General features: G+C 40.9%; 1 protein-coding gene across 3 annotated transcripts in view; it reads left to right on the top strand.

Annotated features, from left to right (window-relative positions):
* WAPL (WAPL cohesin release factor) overlaps nucleotides 1–16,554 on the top strand; it is a 74,495-nt gene extending 57,941 nt beyond the window's left edge. For all 3 annotated transcript variants that reach the window (XM_046652379.1, XM_046652378.1, XM_046652377.1), the window contains exons 10-19: nucleotides 1,386–1,497; nucleotides 1,843–1,940; nucleotides 3,231–3,307; nucleotides 6,159–6,334; nucleotides 6,664–6,779; nucleotides 7,160–7,324; nucleotides 9,241–9,448; nucleotides 11,851–11,939; nucleotides 15,580–15,675; nucleotides 15,983–16,554. In XM_046652379.1, the coding sequence (XP_046508335.1) occupies nucleotides 1,386–1,497; nucleotides 1,843–1,940; nucleotides 3,231–3,307; nucleotides 6,159–6,334; nucleotides 6,664–6,779; nucleotides 7,160–7,324; nucleotides 9,241–9,448; nucleotides 11,851–11,939; nucleotides 15,580–15,675; nucleotides 15,983–16,048 (1,203 nt within the window). In that variant the 3' untranslated portion in view covers nucleotides 16,049–16,554. The remainder of the gene's footprint in view (nucleotides 1–1,385; nucleotides 1,498–1,842; nucleotides 1,941–3,230; nucleotides 3,308–6,158; nucleotides 6,335–6,663; nucleotides 6,780–7,159; nucleotides 7,325–9,240; nucleotides 9,449–11,850; nucleotides 11,940–15,579; nucleotides 15,676–15,982) is intronic.

Below are 16,554 nucleotides of genomic sequence, written 5' to 3'. Positions count from 1 at the left end.
CTTTTAAAGAATAGACTAAAATATGCTAGATCTCTTCTAAGTCTCTAATAAGAAGATTTTTGCTGGTAAGATTTGTTTTTTGCATTTCCAAATATCTAGTTTACATTTAGTTCCAAATAGGCCAGGAGGACTTAATGGAAACTTGCATCTTTCAAAGAGAAGGAGCTTTGGGAAGAAAACCAGATCTTTTCAGCTTTGCTAATTAAGGCATTTATTTTGTTATGTTCAAGTTCCTTATTGCAACAGGAACTTGTTGGGGTGGCTATATGTTTTTAATAAAAAATACAGTAAAAAATAATAATAATTAAAGGCAAATAAAGAAAAAGAAAAACTTTAGTCTGGTTGCAAATATGGCTCTTAGCGTTCTGTGCATCCTCTAGTGGTGGTCCTGAATCATTATCTATGTGGTTTTCTCATGGTGGCCAAAGGATGTGTATCCAGGCTGCTAACCCTGCAGTGTAAAGTTTAAGACTTGTGAATCTGAAACACTAAAAGGAACTAAGGATTTTTGTTCAGAATAGATAAGAAAATATAGAGAGCAATAAGAAAAAGGCCAGCAACCTTGCAGGAAAATAAGCAAAGAATAATTGACAGGGGATTCACAGTGGAAGAAATACAGTTCACTAATAAATATGTGAAAAAATGCTGAAGTTTGCTGTAGTTAGAAAAATACAAACCAGAGCAATAGGATACCATTTTTCACCCTCAGGTAGAAATTTAAAGTGATAACTCTTGCTTTTGAGGATTCAGGGCAACTGATGCACCCACACGTTGCTCCTGGAGTGTTACATGTCACAGTGTTTATGGTAAATTAATCCAGTATGTTGATTTACAGTTAAAATACATGCACACTTTGATTCAACAGTCCCACCCTTGAATCTCTATGCTGTAGAAATAATAGCACTAGTATATATTTAATTTGAACTGACAAATGTTAGACTACTTTTTCTTTTGTTTTCTTCGCTGAGGAAGATTTGCCCTGAGCTAACATCTGTGCCAGTCCTCCTCTATTTTCTACCTGGGTTGCCACCACAGCATGGCCACTAACAAGTGGTGTAGGTTCGTGCCTGGGAACCAAACGTGGGCTGCCGAAGTGGAGTGCACTGAACTTAACCACTGGGCCATGGGGCCTGCCCCCTAGACTACTTTTAATAATGGATTTTCTCTATGAAAACAAGCCAATGGTTAAAAACATTTCTTCAGCTTAGACTATTCTGATAAAAGTTAAAATTAGTTCAGTTATAAAAGCTCTTACTGTATTAGAAAAAAATACTGTGGGCTTGTAGCATGCAGTGAACTTTTCTGAAGAAAAACAATCTCTAGAAGTGTTGCCTCAGAATTATTGCTCAGAGTCAATATTCATTAATGGTGCTTCTGGTTTTTAGACGGGGCATTTGGCTATGGAGACGTTGCTGTCCCTTACTTCTAAACGAGCGGGAGACTGGTTTAAAGAAGAGCTCCGGCTTTTGGGTGGTCTGGATCACATTGTAGATAAAGGTACAGTGCATGCACATGTCACAGCTTTTCTGTCTTATTTAAAGCCTCAAGGAACTACTCTCTTTACATACTTCAAAAAATAATTGCATCAGTTTGAAAGGATCTGTTCTTTTGGTAGTATCTTGCAAATCTCTAACTTTTAAAAGAAAAGCCATTAACACTTAGGGAGTTAGGGAAATAGCTAATTGAGTCTCATGCTTGTCAACATCTCACAGTATAAAACGTAGAGTAAATAATGTACAGAGAGGTTGCAGCATGTTCGTGGTGCGTGCAGACGGCTTTCAGTGTTAGTTCGGGGTGAGTGTGGAGGGCTGAGCCTGCTAATATCCCTTTCTTCTCTCCTAGTGAAAGAATGTGTGGATCATTTAAGTAGAGACGAAGATGAAGAGAAACTAGTGGCCTCATTATGGGGCGCAGAGAGATGTTTACGAGTTTTAGAAAGTGTGAGTATAAGTGTGGACAACTATTTGGAGAAAATTATTTAATCTTAATTGTGACTGTGTGTGTGTGACTGCCAAATATTTTATATTACATATCCCTACAATTTCCCTTTTGTTCATCCAAATTGAAATTGATTGCATTCTTTGAGCAATGTTGATGAACAAGTTAAATGTGCAGTTTAGCTTTTTAAAAATACAGATATTGTTGCTCCATATGAAACCTTGCAATCAAGTTTGTTTATGTTGCTAAATGTTATTGTTGTTTCCTTAATGTAGAATTCTGCTTAAATATATCAACTTGTTTGTGGAAAACAGCAGTTAAATGCAGTCAGGTTTTTTTTTTAAATTAAAAAGGATTTTCTTGATTTAGCTATTATTTCAATCAGATTGTAGTCACAGCTTATAGTAGTATTTTGCTTTGAAGAATGATACTCTTGAACCATATGCCAAAAGTATAGTTGTTCTTTGGCTTTTATGAATGACTGAACCCCATTCAATATAGATTAGAATTTATGTTGCCAGTGAATTTCAGGATGCATAGATTGTGTGTTGACTAGACTGGATTGGTTAGGTACGTTTTGAACCATCTATGGGAAAATAATTTAATGTGAATTAAAAGTTCCTGGCATAGATGAAATTGAAATTGTTCCTTTTCTCTTTTAAAGTGCTTCAGGTATATTAGATAAACATACCTTTTTTCTTTTTTTTTTTTTTGGTGAGGAAGATTAGCCCTGAGCTAATGTGTTGCCAGTTACTTCCTCTTTTTGCTTGAAGATTGTTGCTAAGCTAACACCATGCCAGTCCTTCTCTATTTTATGTGGGATGCCACCACAGCGTGGCTTGATGAGCAGTGCTAGGTCTGCACCCGGGGTCTGAACCTGCAAACCTTGGGCCCCCGAAGTGGAGTGTGCAAACTTAACCACTACGCCACCAGACTGGCCCCTCATTTTTTTTATTCTAAATGAATCCACGTAAGAACTTTAAAGTATTAGTTAGTTTATAAGTTAGAGACTGCTCCTTTCTGACATTTGAAGAAGTGCTTAATAGTTCACTACAGTGAATGTGTAGTACAGAATACATTAAATTATGTGCAAGCAATTATAACAGGGATGTTTTAAGTTGTAATACAGCAGTAGCTCTGTTACTTTAAGTCTGGAACATGTGGGTTGTTCCCTTAGATGACAAGAGCTGATTCTTCCCCATCTGTGTCTTTTAGAGTGCCAGGCATTGTGTGTTGTAGTGAATGAATGAAAGTTATGAATTGCACAATCGTTTCACATTTTTCCCTTTTAGGTAACAGTGCATAATCCAGAGAATCAAAGCTACTTGATAGCATATAAAGATTCGCAACTCATTGTTTCATCAGCTAAGTAAGTTTTTCTGAAATATCAGGCTATTTATTGAAAGCATTTGGATTGACCACAAAGGAAATACGGTTATATCACCTTCCTCCATAAAATACTTCTGTCTGTTGAGTTCTGTGAAGCAGAAGCACTACAGTGCAGTACAGAAGTTAGAGCCAGAGGACTTGAGTGTGGCTCCCAGCTTCGTAACTGCAGCCCTGCGACCAAGGTCGCTTCCTTGCTACAAGTTCTTCAGAAGGGGAGTAATAATTGTATCTACCTATCTAAGGTTGTTGTTACAATAAAAAGAATTAAGATGTATGTTAATATATGTTAAATTATATATAAAATTTTTTAAATGTGTATATTCTTTTTAAAGATTTTATTTTTTTCCTTTTTCTCCCCAAAGCCCCCCCGGTACATAGTTGTATGTTCTTAGTTGTGGGTCCTTCTAGTTGTGGTATGTGGGACGCTGCCTCAGCATGGTTTGATGAGCAGTGCCATGTCCGTGCCCAGGATTGGAACCAGCGAAACACTGGCCGCCTGCAGCGGAGCGCGTGAACTTAACCACTCAGCCACGGGGCCAGCCCCTAAAATGTGTATATTTAATATAGCGTATATATGAGAAACATTTTTAAATTCTCAAAATGACTTTTAAATGTCTCTTTATAATATATATCATGTACAATAAATTTTAAAGTGTTAATATATATACACGCACATACATATGTAAAGCGTCTTACAGTACTTGGCATATAGTAAACATTTAAGTATTAGTCCTTATTTTTATTATAAGTGAACTTTACTACCCCTCTTCTGCCCTTTGTTTATACCTTTTTTCTCAGATCTGTATGTGGCTTCCCTCATTCCACACTTTCTCTGCCCAACTTGCCTGACGTGAGGCTAATGCTACCACCTCTGCTGTAAAATTTCCAAACGTGTCCAGTCCTGGTTCTAGCTTCTCCCAACAGCTTCTTCTTAATACTCTGTCCTACTTCGTGATACCTCCGTCCTAGTTCTCTGGCCTGTCCACCACAGTACCACCGAGGGGGAACCTTCCCTAAATCTCCGCTTTGTAAAAATACTCCCAAACACCAAGTTTCTGTTGTTCCTTATTGTCTATGGATATATGTCCAAAGTCCTTAGTACAGTGTCAGAAGCCCACTACAGCCTGACTCAGGTTTCTCTCTTATTTTGGAGAGCTTCAGACATAGACAAAAGTAAACAAAATAGTATGATAACCCTCCGACGTACACATTGTTCAGCTTGAATGATGATCAGTCATAACCACTCTGGTTTCTGTCTGTAACCTTCTCCGGTCCCCGTCTGTCCTCTTTTGAAGCAAGTTACACATTTCCTATCATTTCATCCATAAATACTTGAGTATATAATCTCTGAAAGAGGACTCTTTAAAAATATAACCAGTACCATTTTTATATCCTATAAATTATTAATTGCTTAGTGTTATCATATGTCCAGTGAATATTCCCATTTCCAGTAGTCTCAAATTTCTAGTAGTCTCTAGTTTCCAACAGGTTTTTTAAATCTGTAGGTTACCCCTCCATCTCTTGTTTTGTCTTGTATTTGTAAATTTTCTGTCACACTTAGTACCCTTGAGTCATGTGTCTAGTTGTTTGTTACCATGTTTAACCTCCCTTACCAAAGAGAATGCCTCCAAGTTAAATCTGTTTCTTATTTTTAAAATGTCTCTTGTATACTTCATGACCCCTGACAAGTGCCTTCCAAAAGGAGGTGTTTAAGATGACAGCTTTCAGCTCTTTCATTGTGGTTAGGAACTTTGCGTCAAAGGTCTTAGAGGTGGCAGCAGAAGTCAGAACTGGATGTTTGTGAAAGACCACTCATGTGGCTTTTTGAGCTTTTTACTAGAACCCTGACAAACGCAGGGATAGCACATTGAAAGAGTAAATAATAGACCCCTGCTGTTTCCCCTCCTCCCAGCCCACCTGCAGTTTAGCTTAGTACCACCGAGGGCAGCTGTGCTCACAGTAACAGCACAGCCGTTCTGGTTAACATCCCCACCCAACCCTAGGTTAGACATGAGGAACACCTTCTTAACAAAGGGTATGTCTCACGGAGCATCTGGAGGGGGATTAGACTGTACACTTTTCTTTAAGGGTTTTGTGTGATACATAATGCATGAAGAATCAACTGCCAGAGTCAGCTTACTTCATCTCTCATAGACTTTTTTTAATTAATGGAGTTGGTGATTTAAAGAGAGTCTTCAGAAATACTAGACCCGCTTAAAGATACATTTCCTTGTTATTTTGGGGAGTATCTTGAGAACCCTTTGGTGCAGCTGGTACCCTTGTATGGCTGCCAGGAGACATTTCAGTTAAGTGACCTCATTTTAAAAAACATGATTTGCTTTAATGTTTATGAAGTATTTAATACCTGTCTATACAAGGTTATTTATTATGCAGTATTAATATAAATAATATTCTCTACCTGCTAAGAGCTTGCATTCTAAATGAAAAACATCTAAGTGAAATTCAGAAGTGTCCAGTGTTAGTTCTTAAAGGTTTTACCTTGTTTGGGCAGGGGTTGTGGTGGATCTCTTGTGTTGGAGAGACTGGTACAGATGTAAACTTCTGCAGTGAGTTTACAATTTTAACTTTGCTTAGAACAATTTAAATTATCAAGTTTTACCAAAATAAAACAAAATTTAGCACCTGGTGTGGGGACAGACATACTTGGTTTATGATTGACTAGTTAATACATTATAACATCTGGAATAGGAAAAGAAATTAATTTAGCAGCATTTATACCAGATTTGAAACATTAAGGTCCAAGTAAGTAGAAATCCTTAGGATAACTGTTTTTGTTTAGCGTAACAGTCTACATTTTGTTTTCTCCTAAGAGCGTTACAGCATTGTGAAGAACTGATTCAGCAGTATAACCGTGCGGAGAACAGTGTGTGTGTACCTGACAGTAAGCCTCTGCCTCACCAGAACGTGACTAACCACGTGGGCAAAGCCGTGGAGGACTGCATGCGGGCCATCATTGGGGTGTTGCTCAATTTAACTAATGATAATGGTAAGAAATAAATTGTCTACAGATAGTCTCATTGGAAGAGTGTATATTACATGTAAAAACAGGGTAGTCTCCTTGTTTCTTCTTTTCTTGCTTTGCTGATTTTTTAATTGCCATCACTTATTCATGTATCGATTTAACTGCTTTTAGGAGTTGATGTTTTCAGAATTACACTGGTAGCTTGGCTCGGAAATAGTACAGTCAACAGTGTAATTCTATAAAGGAAGAGCTATGTATTTCTGACTTTTAATATCCGTGTTAGTAAATGTTGGTTGTAGTGTCGTAAAGAAGAATCAGTAACAATTGTCATGTCCTTGCGCTCCCTCTTTCAGAGTGGGGCAGCACCAAAACAGGAGAGCAGGATGGCTTGATTGGCACAGCCATGAACTGTGTTCTTCAGGTTCCAAAGTACCTACCTCAGGAGCAGAGATTTGATATTCGTGTGCTGGTGAGTTCACGTGACTCTTTCAGAACGAGTGCTTGATCTGTGAAGATGATAAAAACTTCAGCTTAGTTGTGGGTTTAAGAACCAGTTGTTCAATATATTGTGGATTTCAATGGATTCCTTATGAACATAAACCTCCTATGTTACGAGAGAGCCATGAAGGGCCCTATGTAAAGATAAAAAGTGTAAGAAATAAAAGTGGTCATTTTAAAAAGTGGTGAAATCATTCTTTGGGAAGACCATTATCTTACATATTGGCTTTTAACCATTGTATAGATGGTACAACACTGATTAGGTTTCTAGCTGTCAGTAAAAGTTAAGTCTGTTGTGTTCACTTGCTTTTCCTTCTCGCCTGTGTTAACGCGTGTGTGTTGATTTTTTAGGGCCTAGGTCTACTGATCAACCTAGTGGAGTACAGTGCTCGGAATCGGCACTGTCTTGTCAACATGGAAACATCATGTTCTTTTGATTCTTCCTTCTGTAGTGGAGAAGGAGACGATAGTTTAAGGATAGCTGGACAAGTCCATGCTGTTCAGGCTTTAGTGCAGGTAAGCAACAACTTAAAAACAAACACACACCTTCAGTTGGTTGCATCTGTCTGATTTCTTGGTCACTTGCTCCCTGCCCAGCCCGTTCCCATTCAGTGAGAGGTACACTGGGTTAGAATGTGTCCCCTTACTTACTTTACTTTGCTGACCATCTTCAACTACTGTAATCACTCCTTAGGCGTTATTAGCAAAAAGCAGAAACAAGGCGTATTTGTTTATGAATCCAAAGTAGATTATTAATAACAAATTAGGATCAAGTTCCAGCCCCATCACGTCCAGTTCAAGTCCCCTAGCATTTACTTACTGGTTTGATCTGTGCCCGGGGCTGTGTGTACCTAAATATCAGGCCATGCTTTCCAAAGTATGTCTGTGGAGTAATTTCCTGGCTTAGGAATTGTGTCAGAATATGTATATTTAAAATGAACATCCTCAACTTGCCCCACCTAATCACCAAACACACCCATCTCCCCTCTATTTATATTCCCCTCTGAAATCTGTATGTGAGTCTTTGTTTCTTGACAGTGTTGGACATTACAGTTTTTACTTTTTGCCAGTCTAATGTGTTCCTGGCTACCTTTGTTATTTCCTTCAGTGACAGCTTGCACATGTTCAGAAGTGATAACGAACTCCTTTCCATTGTTTCTGAAGACTTTGCTAGTCTGTTGGTCCTTTTGGCCATTTTGAAACTGGTAATGCTTGAATTCCTGTCTTCAGAATGTCTTCCACAACACCTTTATCTTTTTGTACATGCTAACTAGGAGCCCATCATTTTCTTCTCGAACATTTTGATCTCAGGACTTCTTTATACTTTTAAAAAGTATTGGGGCCTCCAAAGAACTTTTGTTTATGTATACTCTATCTATCGATATTTACTGAATTAGAAATCAAAACTGAGAAGATTATAGAACACAGGCATTCATTCCATTAGTTGTTAGAGCAAGAACATAATCACAGGCATTGTAGACTCTGGAAACTCCACTGAACAGTCATGAGAGAAGGAAAGAAGTTGGGTGACCTCTTAATATTATGATGACGCAGTTTTGACTTCACAGACCCCCTGAAAAGGCCTCAGGGGCCCCAGGGGTCCTTGACCCACTTGTAAGAAGCAGCGCTTTACGTAAAGCCTACATTCTAATGTCTTCAGGGTGTCAGAGTGCACGTGCTGCTCCTCTAGACCCAGCGAATCCTTGAGACCTCCGCGGTGTCTGATTTTCAGGTCATGGTCTTTAGTAACTTGAGGTTTTTCCCAAACCTCGTCAGTGAATAGGTTCGCCGCGTTCTCTGTATTCAGCACTGTTCCAGCGCAGGGAGGATGAAGTAAGAGAAGGCGCGGAATCGAGGGTATTTTGTTTTGACTTCAGGTTTTCCCTGTGCACGTCCATTGACAATTGTACTTCCAGTAATAATGATATTGTTTGACATCCAGTTTTGGGTCTTTCTCTAAGACCTTTTGCTTTTACTTTTACTGATTTTTATGTCTTTTAATTTACTTTAAAGAAGTCGTGTTGCTTTCCCCCAAAATGTGTAGTTTTATTCAGTGTCCTTTCTTCCAGTTAATTTATCCAGTCTGTTCCAGTTAAAAAAGCTTTTTTTAAAATCAAGTTTGTATTTTTTGCTTGAATTTCCTGTCAGTATCCAACTTAAGGGAAAGAGTTGGGATTTTTATTCTTACAAACAGAGTGCTTGATCATTAGTAGATCCACTAATTTACTTGATTGCATCCCAGTAGCATTCATACTTTTGTTTTGACCTTCAGTTGGATGTAGAGCAAGGGCTTTAATTGATCCTTACTTTGTACCAGGCAGTATGCTTCTCAGGGTTAGTGATGTTTAAAAGCAGTCAGAACCTGATGTCTGGGTACATACATGTTGGTTGGTGATCTCCTTTTAATGATCTTCAAAAATAATTTTTATCAGCTATTCCTTGAGCGAGAGCGAGCAGCCCAATTGGCAGAAAGTAAAACAGATGAGTTGATCAAAGACGCTCCCACCACTCAGCATGATAAGAGTGGAGAGTGGCAAGAAACAAGTGGGGAGATACAGTGGGTGTCAACTGAAAAGACCGACAGTGCAGAGGAGAAACAGAAGAAGGAGGAGGATGACGAAGAGCTTGACCTCAATAAAGGTATATTTATTTCGAGTGGTGTATTCAAGTTGAAAATAATGGTTTGTTTGTTTCTCCAAAACCTACTTTTAATGCATGTGGTCATAATCTTGCTGTTATTTTATGGCCTCTCTAGTTCAGCGCAGACAAGCTTTGGTATTCAGTGCTCATAGTTGTTGTTCTTTGCCGGCTTCCTGGCAGCAAGCAAGGCACGTGTGCAGTGCAGAACGGGTCTGCCTGCCTTCCGGGGCCGGCCTTTCCTCAGCCCTAAAGAGAAGCAGCCGAACAATAGGACCCCTGAAGGTTGTCACAGTTTTGAAATTTGGAGATTGTTTTATTGGCCTCACTTTTATCAACTGACATCTGCTGTCATAAATGACAGTACTTGTTCTCAGATGGTATGGAGTAGGTGGCACACGCAGAAAAGAAGGCAGTGATTTCACTGACAAACAGTTATCTGCTGTGTCCAGACTGTGACACTTGATTTACTGCTTGTGTAAGTTCTGCAGAATGGCCATTTGTAACTTCGTGTCACTCGGGTTATGAAATTTAAGTAATATGTTCAGCTTACCCAGCTGGGAAGCAAGCCCCAGATTAAAACAAGTGCCTTAATCTGAGCCTAGGCTCTTTCTCTTATGCCCACTGCTCCCCAAGGTGAGTATCCTTAGTTCTGATACGGTAAGAAATCGCTGTTCCATTTTCTCAGTTACTACGTTTTGATGTTTCCTTTGGCATATTATATGTGATTGCTTAGCAGTCTTTTTTAATAGCAGCTTTATTAGGATAAGTATTAGCTTGTGAGGGCTCCCGTAACAAAGTACCATGGACTGAGTGGCTTAAATGACAGAAATTATTTCCTCACAGTTCTGGAAGCTCTGAGTCCAAGATCAAGATGTCAGAAGGGCTGGTCTCTTCTGAAGCCTCAGTCCTTGGCTTGTTGATGGGCGACTTCTCCCTGTGTCTTTACGTGTTCTTCCCTCTGTGTATGTCTTTGTTCTAATTCTTCTTATGAGGACAGCAGTCAGCCTAGGCCCCTCCATAATGACCTCATTTAAAGTAACTACCTCTTTAATTAAACACCCTATCTCCAGGTGTGGTATACTCTGAAGAATTGGGGGTTAGGAGCTCAACATAGGGATTTGGGGATGAGGGACAAAATTCAGCCCATTACAAGATAAAATTCACCTTTTTAAAGTTAACAATTGAGTTGTTTTCAGTATATTCACAAGGTTGTGCAACCGTCACCACTGTCTAATTTCAGAACATTTTCTTTTTTTTTTTAAAGGTAATTTTTTTTTTTTTTAATTCCTTTTTCTCCCCAAAGCCGCCCGGTACATAGTTGTATATTCTTCTTTGTGGGTCCTTCTAGTTGTGGCATGTGGGACGCTGCCTCAGCGTGGTTTGATGAGCAGCGCCATGTCCGCGCCCAGGATTCGAACCAATGAAACACTGGGCCGCCTGCAGCAGAGCGCGCAAACTTAACCACTCGGCCACGGGGCCAGCCCCTAATTTCAGAACATTTTCATCACCCCCAAAGGAAACTGCATACTCATCATTCCCTGCTCTCCCCTCCCCCAGCTACTGGCAGCCACTGATCTGCTGTCCTGGGCATTTCATATAAATGGGGTAATACACGGCCCTGTGTGACTGGCTTCCATCACTTAGTCTAGTGTTTTCAGGGTTCATCCATGTCATAGCATGTGTTAGTACTTAATCCCTTTTTATAGCCAAATAATCTTCCATTGTAGGTATATATCACATTTTGTTGATTTAGTCATCAGTTGATGGACATTTGGGTTGTGTCTACCTCTGGCTGTTAGTAATGCTGCTGTGAACATTCATGGACAAATTTTTGTGTGAACGTGTATTTTCAGTTCTCTTGGGTACATACCCAAGAGTAGAATTGCTGGATTATTTGTTAACTCTGTTAACTCGTTTGTTAACTCATTTTAAGGAACTATCAAACTGTTTTTCAAAGTGACTGCACCATTTTACATTCCTACCAGCAATGTGTAAGGGTTCCAGTTTCTCCACGTCCTGATAGTTGTCTTTGTTTTAGCCATCCTAGTGGGTGTGGAGATGTCATTTGATTTGCACTTCCCTCAAGAATGAATGGTTTTGAGCATCTTTTCACGTGCTTATTGGCCATTTACCTATCTTCTTTGGAGAAATGTCTATTCAAATGCTTTGCCCATATTTTAAATTTGGTTACCTTTGTGTTGTTGAGTTGTAAGAATTCTTTATATATCTAGATACTTGACTCTTATTAGGTTGTTACATATATACTTGAAGGAAAAAATATATATATTATATATATACTTGAACTATATATATATATACTTTGAGGAAAAGATAACAGAGTTATTGGTCCTTGGGTTTTTATTTCTGCTGCACTGTTACAGTTGTTGTTTAAATACCCTCAGCCCTTCAGCACGCTGGCAAACACATGGAGGACTGCATCGTGGCCTCGTACACAGCACTCCTGCTCGGCTGTCTCTGCCAGGAGAGTCCAGTGAGTAACCTTCAGTGTCATTTTATGTGTCTTTAAAAGATTCCACTGTGACAGCTTCATACCATTACATAATTAACTTATTTATTACTTAATTTTTCCCCTCATGTTAAGAACTTTCAAATATTTGTTGAACTTTTAGAGGTATATTCCAAAGTTAAGAGTACATTGCGTTTAATAAGGAAGTTCCTGGTTTATGGATGCACTGATTCCCACGCCTCTGGCTGAGGGAGAAGAGAGCATGATGTAAAACCTGCCCTCGGCTGGCTCGTGGTGGAAGTCTAGCCTCGGGGGTGCCGTCCGGGGCTCGGATAGTCTCTCTGTCTTTGAGCTCTCGTCCTCTGCATGTTGAATGACCCTGTGCTAGCTCTCCTCATGGGCCCTGCTGGCTCTAGCTATGGCCTCATGTAGTTGAATGAGGTCCAGCAGCAGCAGGTGGCCTCTTTCTGTGTGTGTGTGTGTTTTTTTTAAAAGATTGGCACCTGAGTTAACAACTGTTGCCAATCTTTTTTCCCCCCCAAATCCCTCCAGTACATAGTTGTATATTTTCAGTTGTGGGTCCTCCTAGCTGTGGCATGTGGGATGCTGCCTCAGTGTGGCCTGATGAGTGGTGCTATGTCTGCGCCCAGGATCTGAACCAGTGAAACCCTGGGCCGCCGAAGGCAGAGCGTGTGAACTTAACCACTTGGCCATGGTGTTGGCCCCTGTGTGTTTCTCTTTGAGAGGCATGTTTTTTCCCCAGGACCCCTCCACACCCACTGCCCCAAGTATGCTTGCCCTCATCTTGGCCACCTTTGGCTCACATGCTTTTGTTTGAACCCCTCGCTGGCCAGGAAAATGGGATTACAGTTTTAGATCTCTGTGATTGAATGACGAGAAAAGTCTGAGTCCTGATATTTGGGCTCGGTCAGCACAGAAGGGACGGTTCTGGCTACTGGGACAGTGTGCTTTAAAATGGGGGCCGCGTGGCTATTTTTTAAGGGAAAGGTCTCTTAGAAGTGCCAGATTTTAAAAAGATGAGGAGGGTTCTTTCCTAGGAGCGAGGGCATTCGGGAGGTCTCTTACATAGAGGGACGGTGAGCGTCTTCTGAGGCTGGAGGATTGGAAGAAGAGCCTAATGATGCCGTGCAGGGCTGCTTAGGAGAGCTCCTTGTGCTGGGGTCCGGCCCACCCACATTTCTGCATTTTTGCCACTGCGTTTTCTGTATTGCCTTTTTTTTCTGTATCCATTTGCCTCAAGTCCTGAGTATTTTTCTGACTCTTTCTTGTCTGTCTCTTCCATATGTATATTTTAGTCAAGCCCTGATGTAAACGCACAGTAGCCTGCTCCATTGTGGCCCTTGCTGGCACCACTGCTTTCAGGATCAAGACCAAAGTGCTCATCCTGCCTCTCGGGGCCTGCAAGAGCTTGATCTCCTTTCCTGGAATGTCTTCAGCTCAGCCCTTTTCCTTATTGCCTTAAAATCCAGAGATTTCAAGGGCGAATGAGAAACATAGCAATCAAAGGGAAGGAGGAAGAACAGGTCTCAAAAAAACCAATGGGCATACTATTTAAATTTAAAGGTTTTTAGGTATTCTGATTTGTACATGTCCTAGTTTCAGTCATTTTCTTTCTTAAATTTGTGTTTACCACGTGTGATTTATTTTGGGCCATCTTTCCCATGTTAATAAATTCCTATTTGTCTTTATCTCTCTTGTCTCGAAAGAGATCATGAGATCCTTAAGTTGTGGACAATGTCATGAATCTATGGAGCGCCAGATGTCTTTGTTGCCTTGGGGATCATTATGATTAACCCAAAAAAGCTCGCTGACTCCACAAAATGTAAAGGAAATGGGTTTGCCTGATGTGTAAGTGGAAGAGAGACAAGAAAGCAGGTGGTTATATGCAGTGAATGCTGCTTTGTGGTGAAGGGCCGCATGCTTGGGGAGCCCAGGAGACACTGGTATCGTTTTCCATTGCCCACTAGGCGTGTGGTGCATTGCAGTGGTCAGTCAGTGGTCTTTCTGTCCTTGCTCTCCTGACTCTCCATTCCTGAAATCTTGCACACTGCCACCACAGCTAACTTAAGAACACATCTGATCACATAGCTCTTCTCTTACCAGTCTTTGTTGGCCCATCATCATTTAGGGGACAATGACCTTGTTTACTTCTGCAAGCCTCCAAACTTAAAACTACTCCAGTTTCTAAATCTAAATCCAGTTTCTAAATCTAAACCCCTTGGGAACTTTCTAAACTTCCAAAATGGGCCATGCTGTTTCACACCTTTTCTTTCTTTCTTTTTTTTGGTGAGGAAGATTGGTCCTGACCTAACATGTTGCCAATCTTCCTTCTTTTTTTGCTTAAGGAAGATTGTCGCTGAGCTAACATCTCTGCCAGTCTTCTTCTGTTTTGTATGTGGGATGCCACTACAACATGGCTTGGTGAGTGATATGTAGGTCCACCCCCGGGAGCCAAACCCATGAACCCTGGGCCACCAAAGTGGAGTGTGTGACCTTAACCACCATGCCACCAGGCCAGCCTCCACACCTTTTCTTTTTTTCCTGCTACCCTCTGTTTAAAAATAAGTGCTGTGACTGTCCCTCTCATGCCCCAGCCACTGTATGCTGCATTCTGTAGTGTGTCGATAGAAGAGGATTTAATTTGGGTTATTGGAGGGCTTTCACTCAAACACAGGCTCTCATCGTTTGTTCCGTATTCTAGAGGTGCACTGTTGCACTGAGCAGTCTTCGTCACTCCGTAGCCACTGCTCCTCCCGCCACTGTGCTGGCATGCCTCCTTCCTAGAAGTCAGTTAAAGACATTCTTCATCCAGCTTTCCTTTGACTCCGGAGTTACCATAGCCATTACCCCCACAACATGTTCTCCACATAGCGGTACCCGACAGGAAGAAGAACAGAGAGGGTACCCATAGCAGATTTCCTAGAGGAGGAATATGTAGTCTCGCCAACATATTTTCTTCTGTGCTTTTTTATTATATGTGAACCTTCTTAGAAGGTAGAAGAGCTTTTCCTTTTATTCTTTATGAACCTTAAAAGCATTTTTAAAATATATTGAAACAGAACAGGTTTTAAGCAGGTCTTATTTTTCCTTGTAACAGACCGGCTGATATATAGTCTGCTTGCTGCTTGCTAACCCTGGAGGGAAGCTCTCAGTCTCCTCTCCTGGCAGCGCCCACACTCTCCTTCTCAGGGACAATACTGGATACCTTTGGGAAGACCTTGTTAGCTCCTAGCTTGCATAGGAGGATGAGGAGTTGTCTTTGATCCTTTTCTTTTTATTCCACGTATCAACTAAAAGCAATGAAAGTTTAAATCTACCCTCCTAACACACTCACAAACACAGACACACACACCAGTGTATTTTGTTACTTCAGGCATTTGTCTGCATTTCCCAAAGTAGGTATGCACACAAGCATTTGTAGCCCTTGCCAGCTTTACCTCTGTCCTTTCGTTCTGAGGATGGGATGGGCTCAGAATGGACACACACTAAGAGTTGAGGAGTGTGGAAAAGGAAATTGCCTGTTAACCAAGGCGTTCAAGGACCTTGTAGAAGTTTCAGACAGGATGTGTGCCAAAAGCAGCACCACGCTGCAAGCTTGTGTTTTCTGCCGCCTGACCAGTGTTTCTTTGATCTGTTTCCACAGATCAATGTGACCACTGTGCGGGAGTATCTGCCAGAAGGGGACTTTTCAATAATGACAGAGATGCTAAAAAAATTCCTGAGCTTCATGAACCTTACTGTAAGTAGCGTCTGTTGCACCTTCTGTAGCTTCTGTATAAGTAGGATACATAATGACAGGAGAATAAAAATCCTGTGGCCGTAGTGAGTAGAAGCAAAAGGGATTCTCTTTTCATAATTGTGTTCTGTTTCTTTAAGGTAGTTGTTAGTTATTAGGCCAAATATATCGATAGTGTATTGTCAGAGCCACAGTGTGACCTCAGTGTGTTTTGACTCACAGTGTTCAGTTTACTAACACTGAAGAATGTAAGCTTTACTGCTTTGTAAACGTGTTAAATATTAACTGTTCTTCCTCCCCTCGCCCTCAGTGTGCTGTCGGAACCACAGGCCAGAAGTCTATCTCGAGAGTGATTGAGTACCTGGAACACTGCTAGCTGCTGTACCTTTGCTCCAGGTGCTCGGTGTGCTGGAGCTGTCCTTAGACAAAGACGGCCGTGGGGATGTACCAAGAACATTCATCAGTATCATTCATGTTTGGATTTTGAGGCCACCTGATTTCTTCGTCATGCATTCTGCGTTTGCTAAAAGACAGTTACCACATCAATCTGCAGCTATCAGAAAGGAGGGGAAAGGTTCAGGCTGTCAGCGCCATGCAGTATTTACGTACACTTCCCTTGGCAGAGTTCCTTCTCTCCCCTGTTCTCTTGCTTCATTCTGGGCAAGTTTAAGGGGACGATTTGTGCTGCTGTTAGTGCAACTGCTGTGTATGTTGAGCCACTGTTGTCAGGCCAGCCAGGTGGAGAGGCAGCTTAGCTACTGAGGCGTCGAGTGTTCGGAGGACATTCTCGACCACAGCTTAGTTCCTTTTTCAGGCTCATTTGCTTTTGCTTTTTTGTTGAATGATTCCAATCGTAAATAAAGCTTTTAATAATTTTGTGAA

The sequence above is a fragment of the Equus quagga genome, chromosome 2 (genome assembly GCF_021613505.1).
Source record: "Equus quagga isolate Etosha38 chromosome 2, UCLA_HA_Equagga_1.0, whole genome shotgun sequence".
Classification (NCBI taxonomy): Eukaryota; Metazoa; Chordata; class Mammalia; order Perissodactyla; family Equidae; genus Equus; species Equus quagga.
This window is presented reverse-complemented; position numbering and strand designations above follow the sequence as displayed.